The sequence below is a fragment of the Pinus tabuliformis genome, chromosome J (genome assembly GCF_031772625.1).
Source record: "Pinus tabuliformis cultivar Carrire ecotype Pingquan chromosome J, CPIR1, whole genome shotgun sequence".
NCBI classification, from domain to species: domain Eukaryota; kingdom Viridiplantae; phylum Streptophyta; class Pinopsida; order Pinales; family Pinaceae; genus Pinus; species Pinus tabuliformis.
In genome coordinates, this window is record NC_142295.1 from 165,982,881 (window position 1) to 165,995,682 (window position 12,802).

Here is a 12,802-nt window from a genome sequence, read left to right on the forward strand (position 1 = left end):
AGACCAAGTCGGCCCTACCTCATCAAGTCAGCCCTGGAAGGGGTAATTCGACCTCCTAGATGTGTATATATAGAGACAGTTTGACTTCATTTGAAGTACCACACAAGCAAGTTCGATCTCCAAGAAAAGAATAGCGAAATTTAAGAGGAGCAAAAAAGCAAGAGAGAAAGAAGAGAAAATAGAAGTTTATGCCCTAAAATCTCACCTAGATCTCTCACACGTGTGAAATTATGAAGCTGCTGCAGGGGCCAAAAGTTACAGATTCACTGCAGGACTGAAATTCTGAAGCTAGGGCTAGTCTAGAAGGTTTTGACTTGCTGGAAGAGTTTGGGAGGAGGGCTCACTTGGGTCTTGTTGGAGGTCTTGGTCTTGTTGTTTGGGTTTTGGATTTATCATTTGATCTGATTCTATAAGAAGAGACGATTTTCTGGGCTTTCCCCTTGGAGGAGTTTTGCCCTAGCTTGGAGCCTACATCTTCTGATTTTAATAGTTTATGGTTTTGGTAATTGCTTGATGAACAGAATATAATAAGGTAATAAGAAGCCAACATAACTTCACAAGCAATTACCAAGAAAGAGAAATCACACTAACTGCTGCCCCTACTGATTTCTCAACATGCTGCATTCTAAATGAGATATGAAATTATACTTTCCCCATATGAAGTTCAATGAGTTTGGAACCACTCTCAAACATTCCGAAACAATTAATTGTAAGCTTAAAAATTTGAGTAAAATTAAGTAGAAGGATAGAAAAGGAATGATAAAGGAGAATGTCGACTTTCACTTTAGAAATTTAATAGTACCAGTAATTAACAGGATGACAAACTCCTCAGAGCTCAATCCCCTATCTCTGTTTATCCAAATGAGGGTAAAAGACCAAAAAACAGGTTATAAAGAATCGTTGGCATCAGTGGGGGAATATTTTTCTTTGACCAGTGATACATTCAGAAAAAAATCACGATATTTTAAATTTTGATGATAAGTGTAACTATGATTTAGGCCAATTACAATTGTAAAAAAAATAAAACAGAAGAAATCAGGAGGGAATGACGACGACTAAATTCTATCATTAAAGAAAAATCCAGTCTACTTTTGAACTTTACTTCTCAAAATCCAGTTATATGCAGCTTACTACACGAAGCCTCGTCAATCCATATTCTGCATAAATGAAATGAAATGAGGGAAGAAGTAGCAAATAATTAGTAAACATCCAGACGTATTCACTAGTATTCATTACCTTCAAAATATTTATAGAAAATTAACAGAAGGGATCACCTTATGGCCAAATGGTAAAGGATTTTCTCTTGTAAGCGGGAGGTGCAAACTTTAAATCTTTCTCCAAGCATGTTATTTAATGTGTTACAGCCCTATAGAATTAAAGCATACCAGGAACATAGAATAATTGCACACAAAATACAATTGTATATATTTGAAATATCAACAACGATTGACGATGGAAATACAGTGCAAGTGAATGTTATAAACACAAGTGTAGAGTCACATGACTCTAATTTTGTTTATATATTATATATTATATTAATTTGTTCTTATATTTTATTGTATTACTTATATACTGTGTAACACTATATATGTTTGAATTCAGCAACAATGAAATTTTGATTCAAATTTGACTTCCACCATGAAATTTGAATAATGTTCACCATTACACTAACATTGTTGGACATATTCTTGTCATTGATGTCAAAGACAATAAAACTACAGATTGCCAAGATAAAAATTGCAAGATGGAAATTGTTGGAAATATTGTTTTACTTTTGATGCCCAGTTTGGATACCCTATCTTTCAAAGCCTTTCTACTGTAAAGACCTAGCTCAATTGGGAGCTTAGGATACATGGTTCAAAAGCTTATTCCAAGACCTTTCCAACAATATATTGCACTCTCTTAAACTCCATAGGAATGAGAAGATATGAAAGACTGTTAGGACGGCCCAGCCAGAAAGTACAGGTCAACTCAACGAGTTTTTACAAGACGACCCCATAAGTGAACACATTAACACTATAAATAAAGGATAGATAGCACATTTGAGAATTATCCAAGCAAGGAGATCATATACAAGTGCGCAAAAGGGATTTGAGGTGCACAAGAGGAGCTGAGAGGTATTCTTGGCATTTAAAGGTGCGCAAGAGGAGTATTCTTGGCATTTAAAGGTGCGCAAGAGGAATCTAATGAGTTTTCTTGGTGTGTTAAGGGTGTGCTATGAAGGACTATGATCTACGATGTTGTGAGGTGTGTTGTTATGGGATTGTGATGCTGTGAACTTCATTAGTCTAGGATTATATTCTAGTGAATGAGGTTTATTGGGGCATGAGGGCTAAATTTGACTAGGGTTTGAAGATATGCTTGGGGATGAAGTGAGGAGAGGCACTAGAGCATGAAAGTTTAAGGGTATGATGACGCTATGAAATGCACAAGTATGAACCAAAGTCAAAATTACTCTATGTATGAAGACCTTAGGTTGGTGCCTATACAGATCTTGCTAAGTTGGTCCTTAGCCAAGGAGATTGGTGTCTCCAATAGGTTGGTGGCTACACAATACCTTGTTGAGTTGATGCTTAGAAATTGGTGTCTCTAGTAGGTTGCTACATACAAGCTTTGTAAGTAGGTCGGTGCCTACAAGAATTTATTAAAGCACATGAGATCTCCAATACCCAGAAATGGTTTGGGCAGATTTTAAACAATTTGGGAGATATTAAAATAATTAATATTGTTAATGGAGTCCCTAAGTCTAAACTTAGGGAAAATAAAATATTAATGTGAATTAATATAAAATTGTGTTAGAAGGGTCCAAAAGTCATGGATCAAGCCAGAGTTAATCTTAGCCGTTGATTAGGGACTTAATCTCAGCCGTTGAATTGTCGACGAGAAAAGTATAAAAGGCGGCTTGAGGGTCACTTGGAGAACACACCGAGTTGATCGAGAATTTGATTTTCTGGGGCAGATCTTGTTGAGGAAATCGAAGGAGTGATCAGAGTTGCAGCTGAGGGGCAGTGAATACAGAAGCAGAGAGGGTACTGGGAGCATCAGCGCAGAAGTTGGGAGAGAGGGACGCAGAGCTAGCTACAGTCCACGCAGAGCCAGTCAGGGCCCATGCAGAGGCAGCCAAGAGGTACGCAATGACAGAGAGAGCCAGCGTGGGTGACGCAGAGGCTCTAGTGGCTAACGCAGTGCCTCCAAAGGCTGACACAGGGCGAGTTGGGGTGACGCTGGGCCAGAGAGGCAAACGCTGGAGATTTCGTGGGGAAAATTGGAGCTGAGAGTTGTGGGATTGTTCATCTGGGGTTTTAGCCGGAATATCTGTCTCCGACTGAGAGGTACTATTACCGAGATCATTCTCTGTTGGGTGAGCCGGTTTGGCACCCAGATTGTATTCTGAAACTGCTTAATAATAAAACCCTCAAATAGCTGCACTAGTTTTCCCGCATTGGGTTTTTCCGGGGACATTGGTCCAAAAACAACGGTGTCACTTGTGTGCTTGTTTTTCCTTCAGTTGATGATCTGTAATGTGTTGAGCATGTACTTGTATTTATTTTCAGTATTTACATGGTAAATAACTTGTTAATTAAACAAAACAAGTAGGCAGAAATAAATCAGAAAGTACATGAAGGATTTCTAACAATTAGACTTAGAAATTCCAACATGGTATCAGAGCGTGGTTGCAGATCACAGGAGAACTGAGGGCATCAGCCCAGCGGAGCAGCAGTAATAGAAACAGTTGTCCCTAGTGACAAATTTTGTTCCTAGTGGAAAAGCAGCAAGGAAAGGGTGACGCAGTGCCTGCGTCATCATGTTTGAGCCGAGAGAAGGATTAGCGCAGTGACAGAAAGGAGAAGACTTGACCTACGCAATGCCCAGTCATCTTTCTCAGTCAAGAAGGAATGACGCCCGCAGCCAAGAGGTGCGGATTTTGTTGGTGTCGTGATTGCGCAGAGCCTAGAAGCTCTAATCTTTAGTTTGCTAAGGCATAGGAGGTTGTGGGTAAGTTGTGGAGTGAAGCTGGTGGGGTATTGTGATCAGAAGAGTACCTAACAGGGTAAGACCAAGGAGGAGGGAGTTGTTGCCGAGGATTTCTAGCCAAGAAATCTAGATCAGTGGTGCAGTTGCACTAACAATCGGAGTGGGGGCATCTCGACATTGGCAGAGGGGTTTGCAGGAGGGAAATCGAGGCTCAAAGGGAGTCACACTGAGAACTTCCAGGAGGGATGTAGAGGAGTAGCGAAATGGCAGTGAACGGGGTAAGACATCAGGACAGACTAGAGGGAACCTCAAACTTCGTAGTCTAGAAGGCCAGAATCTTGTCCGTACTAGACAAGAATCGTCTCAAGGACTTCACCTTGAAAATGATAGCAATCCCAGTTGACCCAGTTGAGAACGATAAGTATGAGGAGGAAATGGCGAGGGCCAAGAGCATCATCCTTGACGAGGTCAAGGACCATGTAATACCACATATTGCCCAAAAGGAAAAAGCAAATGCGATGTGGGAGGCCCTGACGAAATTGTATTAGCATACTTTTGTGCAGAGGAAGATGCTACTACAAAATCAGTTGCGATCATACCAGATGCAGAAGGGAGAACAAATCGACACCTTCCTCGGTCGATTGAAGGAGATCCGGGATTAGCTGACTCCCACAGGGGCCACGCCGGATCAAGAATTGATGGTGAGGACAGACCTAAACGGAGTCTCAGAAGACGACGAGGTGTTTGTCCAGAGCATACTGGGAAGGTCAGCCTTTCCAGATTCGAAGGAACTGTGGGCGGCTCTTCGCCAAGAAGAGATCAGAAGGCTGACCAAGGCGGGAAGCAGCAGCAAGGGGGTCAGAATCAAGGAGGAAGAGGAGGATGTTGCCCTAGCATCTGGGGGAAAAGAGGATAAATGCAAGAAGAAGGACCTCTCCAAGGTCAAATGCTTCCACTGTGGGGAAATGGGTCACTATGCGAGCCAGTGTCCGAAGAAGAAGAGCAAGGGAGAGGCTCTCGAGACCAAGGTTGTGCCAGCAAGGGCGGAGAAGGAAGTGGATACAGATGATGACTGTGCCATGAGTGCTCACACGCAACTTGAAAGGAAGTGGGGAGACATCGAACTGTAGTCAGATGGACTACAGGCGATGAGGGGCAGGATCCTCGAGGTACCCAGCCTCTTGGATCATGCCTTGCTACGGGAGCCTCCAAGAGGAGTAGCAGTACTGGCGGGATGTCAATAGAGACGGATGCGGATGCAGTGACACAGGGAGCTACAGTGCAGGATTCCCAGGACAGCGTTAGGCAGCAATGCAAGATGTATGGAGTTGTTGCAGCAGCGCAGAGATCAAAGAAGGGGCACTTGTCAGAATCGAGGGTGTCTCTAGCCTGACAGAGATGTGAGAGTTGGGAGATCAGTTACTTACTTCTTAGTAATTGAGTTGCAGTGCAACAGTTAGCAGTGGCAGTGCTATGGGCAGCACAATGCAGCGTGATGAGAGGGGTTGTCGTACGGATGCAGCAATGGCAGTGGCAGGGCCATGGGTAGTAGTACATGATGCAGCAGTACAGAGGATGTTGGCAGCAAGCCTAGCATCAGCACCAGGACCGATGCTGGATGATCAGGGTGATGCTCAGTGAAGAATATCACTAGAGCTCAGTCCTCGCTAAGAGGGAGTGTTGATTTGGGGTAGCATCGGATGTGCTATAGCCACAAAAATTGGTGGAGAGGCTAAAGCACATGAGATCTCCAATACCCAGAAATGGTTTGGGCAGATTCTAAAGAGTTTGGGAGATATTAAAATAATTAATATTTTTAATGGAGTCCCTAAGTCTAAACTTTGGGAAAATAAAATGTTAATGTGAATTAACATAAAACTATGTTAGAAGGGTCCAAAAGTCATGGATCAAGCCAAAGTTAATCCTAGCCGTTAATTAGGGACTTAATCTCAGTCATTGTATTGTCAACAAGAAAAGTATAAGAGGAGGCTTGAGGGTCACTTGGAGAACACACCGAGTTGATCAAGAATTTGATTTTCTGGGCAGGGCTTGCTGAGGAAATCGAAGGAGTGATCATAGTTGCAGCTGAGGGGCAGTGAATACAGAAGCAAAGAGGCAGAGAGGGTACCGGGAGCATCAGTGCAGAAGTCGGGAGAGAGGAACGCAGAGCCAACTACAAGCCACGCAGAGACAGCTAGGAGCTGCGCAGTCCCACAAAGAGCCAGCATGGGTGACGCAGAGGCTCTAGAGGTTGACACAGTGCCTTCGGAGGCTGAAGCTGGGCCAGAGAAGCTGACGCAGTCCCTAGAGGTAGACGCTAGATATTTCGTGGGGCAGATTGGAGCTGAGAGCTGTGGGATTGTTCATCCGGGGTTTTAGCCGAAATATCTGTCTCCGACTGAGAGGTACTACTACCGAGATCATTCTCTATTGGGTGAGCCAGTTTGGCACCCAGATTGTATTCTGAAACTGCTTAATAATAAAACCCTCAAATAGCTGCACCGGTTTTCCTGCATTGGGTTTTTCCAGGGACATTGGTCCAAAAACAACGGTGTCACTTGTGTGCTTGTTTTTCCTTCAGTTGATGATCTATAATGTGTTGAGCATGTACTTGTATTTATTTTCAGTATTTACATCGTATATAACTTGTTAAACAGAACAAGTAGGCAGAAATAAATCAGAAAGTACATGAAGGATTTCTAACAGTTAGACTTAGAAATTCCAACACTTTTAATGACGAAAGGCCTGATGGCTTAATGGAGAATCTCCAAAGGATCGAACAACTCTACTACCAATGTTATGAACAAAGTCCATATATGCAATGAAATACTCAGAAGATCCGGTATTTGTAAATATCCATTGTAGGACAAAACATATTATATAAGAATTTTACAAAAGATATGAGATGATTTGATTACAACTGAGGGTCATGTATATATACCTAGGCAGGTACCCTTTCACAAATGGTCATGTCTTTAGAGACATGCCTTTTCAAGACTAATTATTAGTTAATTAATCATTATTGTTTATTTATATTATTTATATATATTTTATTCATAACACACCCTCTGCAAGCCCTAGACAACCCTTAAGACTGAGAGAACTCCATAAGTAAATTATGCAATGATGTGCCAAAGATAATTCAGAAATAGAGAGTCCCTTGAATACTGCCAAGTTGCTTCTTTTGTTAGGGCACAAATCTGCCTTTTCAAACAACGGATAATGCCAACAAAATAACAACAAAGATGTTGAAGAACTAACATACCAACTTCAGAAATCAGTCATAATATGCCACAGAATTTTGCCACAAATCAATGAGGAGCACCAAAATCTTATCTCTGTACAGAACCAAGGATGACAAATCTGATGCAAGTAGTAACCATGAAAAATGACACCAAAGTGGTCTGCAAAATTTGTTCTTTGGAGAGCCGAATAGGTCAGTAAACACCAGTCAAGTTTAGAACCTAGAAATTGTGATGTATACAATGATTTCTCAGCCGAGTAGCCTCCAAGGGATGTGAACTAACCTCTGATTCAGATTTTCTTTAACTGTGCTAGTGTACTGATCAAAAGAGACAGATTTTCTTGCACACAGATGCCACAAAATAGTTCAGAAATGGCTGAATATAAGACTCAGAAAAGGGCCAAAAAATTTGCCAGGGAGAAGGCCTAATCCATGTATATACTATAGAATCTCCATAAAAGATAGCATCTCAGATTTTTGTGAGTGCCTCAGCTCTGTCTCAGAAAGAGGGCTGAAAGGACCTCAGAAAGTGCTCCAAACATGCAACAGATCCTTGCCCTAAGAGGGCTAAAAAAATCTCAGATCAACGATGTGAATAGCTGTGAAACATCTTCAGAAATGCCAATAAAATGAATGTGGATCTGCCTCAGAAAGGAGGCCGAAAATACCTTCAATCTGGCCTCAAAAGATACTTCAGATTAGCCTTAGAGAAGGCCAAATAAACTCAGATATTGCTCAGAAATCCCAGTATATAACCATAGCCCAAAATGATAAAACATTAAGCCCCAGGACCTTCAGAACTTTGACCTTTACTTTGGATGTGCTAGACTACCCCTGGCCGCAGATAATTACAGAGATAACTTGTTTTTAGATCAGCTTTGAATCCATGCCTTCGTGGAGACGAATGCCTTTTTATAGATGTTGAAGGGGTATTATCAAGGGAGCCGACATGTACAAATTGAAGGGAAATTTTGAAATTCAAATTTGTTTTTTGGAGTCAAAAACATTTGGGCTGGACTTACATTTGGAGGGAACCATTGAATTTGACTGAGCAAAAAACCCACAAACAATAGGACCAAATTAATTTTGATAGTGTTTTGAACACAAAATATTTAATTTAATCCTTCAATGAAAATCCCTCTGGGTTTCAATATTCTAGCCAATGATGAGCTGCCACATCATCTCCTTTTAGGAACTATAACCACAAGAAGGGAACTTTATTCTTTGATTGAGCATACCTCCCAAACTGGGATGAACCACGAGGCATGCCATATACCATTGCATGACGAGGACAATCAAATGAAGGTGATCTTTACCCCAAAAGTTTTGATTTGCCTAGTCATCTTTGTCATCAAAGGTCGGCTTCTTCTAGCGCTGCTTGGGTTGACATCAATGACAACCAATTTTCAACATGATAAAGGGGGTGATTGTATAAAACACACATGCACACACACACATTGAATCATATGAGAGATGATTGTATACAATGTAATGTGATGTATAAGTACAAGTGAAAATATCTGTCATGATGAGCAACATGACAGTTAGAAACGATACCTAGTAAGTAATTGATTACTGTATATAACAAAGGTTTAGTATATTATATTGTATATTTACTTGAGATGGTACATTACATAATTTCAAGCTGATGTTCATAGATTTCCACAGATCAATCAAAACCCTACTTATCTAAAAATCAAATTATAGAAAATTAACAAAATTTTGAAAGTTAATTTCTCTTTATATGCAACACAAATGGACGTGCATAGGAAGGATCAGAGAGGAATTATTAAAGTTTTTAAGGTAATCTCATTTCAGAGAAATACAGGCAAATTTTTGTTTCAATTGGGTGAATATTTCAGGGAAAAAAAAAGTGAAAAGAACCCATATAATGAATTAGCTACAAACAATACCTCTTTCTTAAACATTTTAAGACACTAGAATCACTTCAAGAGGTATTTCATGATGGACTGTTACCCCTGCAAAAAGCTTAAAGGCTAAATGACTTTAACATCTATAACATAACCATGTCTTTGCAGTTAATTAGAGACCATGCATTGCTTGATAGAAAAGAGCAAAATAAAAAGATACTATGTATGCCTATCTAGATAAGAAATGACAGGTTTCACTTGCCTTTCTTTTTCATGAGTGATGACAAGCAAATGAAGCAAGCCTGCATGGTCACTGAGCAGGTACCGAGAACCATCCGCATCAACTCGGCCATAAGCTTTAGTAATAGACTATTACATAAATTTAGAAAAGCTAGTGTGTTAACGACTTGATAGGACAGATCAAAGCAAATGCAATATAAAATTATACGAAGTGATAAACAGAACACTAGTTGCATAAATATTGAAAGGAAAATTCCCTAAATCATAAAGCTTCCACTCAGATTTCCACCTCAGATTTCCACCTTACAACATAACTATAAGAAGGTAGCATGGGAAAGACAAGTTTGTAATCCAAACCTGTCTGATAGGTATCGCTTTGAATACAGATGCACTGCAATAAACAATTGTCTGTTCACCAATGATTATAACACCTCCCAAAGGCATTGGAACGGGTATTAGTAGACCAGCACCATTATCTAGATTGTTTTGTTGCCAAGGTCCCTCAGAAAAATCTTTTTCCTTTAGGAGGACCTCATATGTCTTGACATGCCTTGCATCTTTGTTATCCTGCAATTGCACATGCATATAAGAAGACAACATTCAAATGCATATAAAAATCGTTTAAACAATATAAATCCTAGAGTTAGATCTGACTAAAGACATATATTTGAGAGGGACCATATGTTCTCAGGATAATGTAGTGCACAATCATCGGTCAATTACATACTTTGCTGTTTTACTGCCCATAAAAATGTGTATTAACTGATTTCTACAGAATTAACAATGCTTTGGTTCCTACTTGCTTAGAGCATAAATTTCAACAAGGATAGGATCCCACGCCCCAATGTACCAGGATCACAGATTTTCATTTTCCAAAACAATTCAGATTTCATATGCTCTGTTTATTTAATTTTTAAAAATTTAAACAAAAAAGAAAAGAAAAAGCAAAACAAATAAATGAACAGGTCATGTGAGAATATGAGGGGGTGAATGGCAGGAAAGACATAGGGGTTCCGGCAGCCAATGGAAGATAACATAAATGATAAACCCAAAAAGCCATAATGCAAAGCATAAAACAGACATGGAGAACAGTAGCATGGCAAAAAGCAGTGTTTCAAGAGCAATAGAATAGCCACAACATAACATTGGGCATTCAAAGAATGGATTTGCTATAGCAGCACTCTCATTTGGCAGGTTTGGAGAGCAAAATCTGTTGAAAAACTCCCATTCCAGGGAGGAACCTCTCCTTTCTTCTTCATTCCCTTTTCTGTTCTTCTTACTTTTCTTCTACATTTCAGCAATAGCCTCACATTCACCAAGCTGACTGTCGTATTCACACAGGGATAAGTGATGGATGAAACAAAAACTTGAAATCAGAAATTTAGTTTATGTAGGAATCTGAATTTCTATTAATGTCACATGGGAATTTTCCAAATACATGTCTTTTAGCATTCAAGGAATTAATGATTAAAGATTAGAAAACATGTTAAATTTGGCAACTAGGGCCAAACTTCACCTTGGACAACTCATATGAGGCCGCTGATATTTTTATTGGATTCCTCTCTCCGAGAGGTGTAGGATTGATCTAAATATCATCCCATTCTGACATGTACAAATGGAGTTACGAATTTATTTTGATTATGGACAAATTGTCAAGGTCGGCCAGCCATCAAATTAGCACCCTCAAGCCCTCAACGTTGCATATAAATACAAGGAGCCTCCTCCTCATTTTGGCATCTCACACATTCATTCTTCTCTCTCCTTCATTGTTTGGGTGTGGATCTTCTGAGGCTTCTTTTGCTGTCCCTGCGTTCACCAGCGTTGACCAAAAGTTGCAAGAAGCTGTTTTGACCAGCGTTGACTGCGGTATTGTGTGGGGTATTTCTGTTTGGGCAGGCCGCAGTTCTGGGCACGAAATCCAAGGCTGTTTGACCACTGTTTGACCAGCATTTACTGTACTAGGGCTTGCTGTCGCATTGACTTTTGTTGACCAGGTTTGACTGGATATTTTCAGACTGTTTTTGGGCTGATTTGACTTGCTGTTGAAGGCCGAGTTTGACTGAGCTGTTTTGGAGGTCAAAATCTGCCCTGTTGACTAGTGTTGACTTTCTGGTTAGGGCTTTCTATTTCTGCTGTTTGACTGATCAGATTCGTCAATTGAGTTCTATAAAAAGAGTTCTTGTGGGTTTTCCTCTCAGTTGGAGATGTTTTGGCCTTGGTTGATCGCCTACATCTTGTGTCCAATTGTCTCTTTGATTTTATTGTTTGGTAGTTGTTTGATCATAAAGAACACTAATAATAATCAAGTTTACGAAGAAGCTAATCAATTTAAGTAAAAATACATTATAAGCAGTTATCAAAGTAAGAGAAATAACCTAATCTAGTTGCCCTAGATTTCTCAACAGGAAAGGGTTAAGATCCCAGCTTTGATTGTTCTTATACTACCAAATATTTACATATTCAATTAATTTCCGAATAATCCTAGCCTCAAACAGATCAACAAAATACTTGTGAAGAATCCCACGTTCAAATTTCATAAAGCATGCCAAAAGCTACATCAAGAAAATAAAAATAAGTTATAAGAATAAGAAGTTATGCGTAAAGCTTCCACAACATGGCAACGCCATACCAAAACCCTATTAGTTTTGTAACCACCAGCACAAAACTTTGAGGGCGTTGAAGTTCATTTAAATAAAAATCAAAGAAAAAGAGTGTTTGCGAACCAGATCTCATTCCTTTCCCAAGTTCATAAGTTTTCCTACCATGACTTTCCCTTCCACATTTTCTATTTTCTTGTTCCTTGCCATTAGGTTTTTCAAGTATGCTCTACAACAAAATAACGTAGCACTGATTGGCTACTTCTTGTTCTCTTCCAGGCATTTCCTATATCATTTCATGTCCACGAAAGGCTCATCCCAAATCTTATAAGACCACATGTAATGACCTCATTTAAGTTTTTCTTGTTGACATTTTGTTGAAGTTGCCCCAGCTTTGACTTGCCCTATTTGGAACTTATTATTTTAATTTAGCTCTACAAAGAACAGCTTAAGCAGCCATCTGGTTTCAAATCAATGGAATGTTGAGCAAATGGTTCTTTTTCAACTTGTTTAATCATTAATGCAATACCCCTTTAAGGTACTTTGATGAACTATCAATATTTTCGTTTTCCCCTCATCTTCCAAAGTCATGGTTGACTCTATGCTTTCATTATACAAAGAGAAAGGCACAATCTATATTTTGGGCAGCTCTGTTAGTTCAAATATTTTGCAATATTTTCGTTCTTTTAGAAAGTAACATTGTCTAGTCCCTCTTAGGTAACATTGACCTCAAAAGATCTTTCAGTATTGAAGAGAATGTTAGGGTAAGTTGCTTAGCACTAGCCCATTTTTGAGCTACCAAGAAAATCTGAAAATCAAAAAGAGTGCCACTTCTATAAAAATAAGGGAGGGAAACCCATGATTCTCCCATGACC

At 39.7% G+C, this 12,802-nt stretch overlaps 1 protein-coding gene across 1 annotated transcript in view; it reads right to left on the reverse strand.

Annotated features, from left to right (window-relative positions):
• Positions 1-12,802, reverse strand: part of LOC149226197 (DNA damage-binding protein 1-like) — a 229,211-nt gene that overhangs the window by 62,696 nt on the left and 153,713 nt on the right. Inside the window, 2 exon segments of the mRNA XM_089377428.1 lie at positions 9,353-9,459; positions 9,688-9,897. Coding sequence (XP_089233554.1) covers positions 9,353-9,459; positions 9,688-9,897 — 317 coding nt within the window.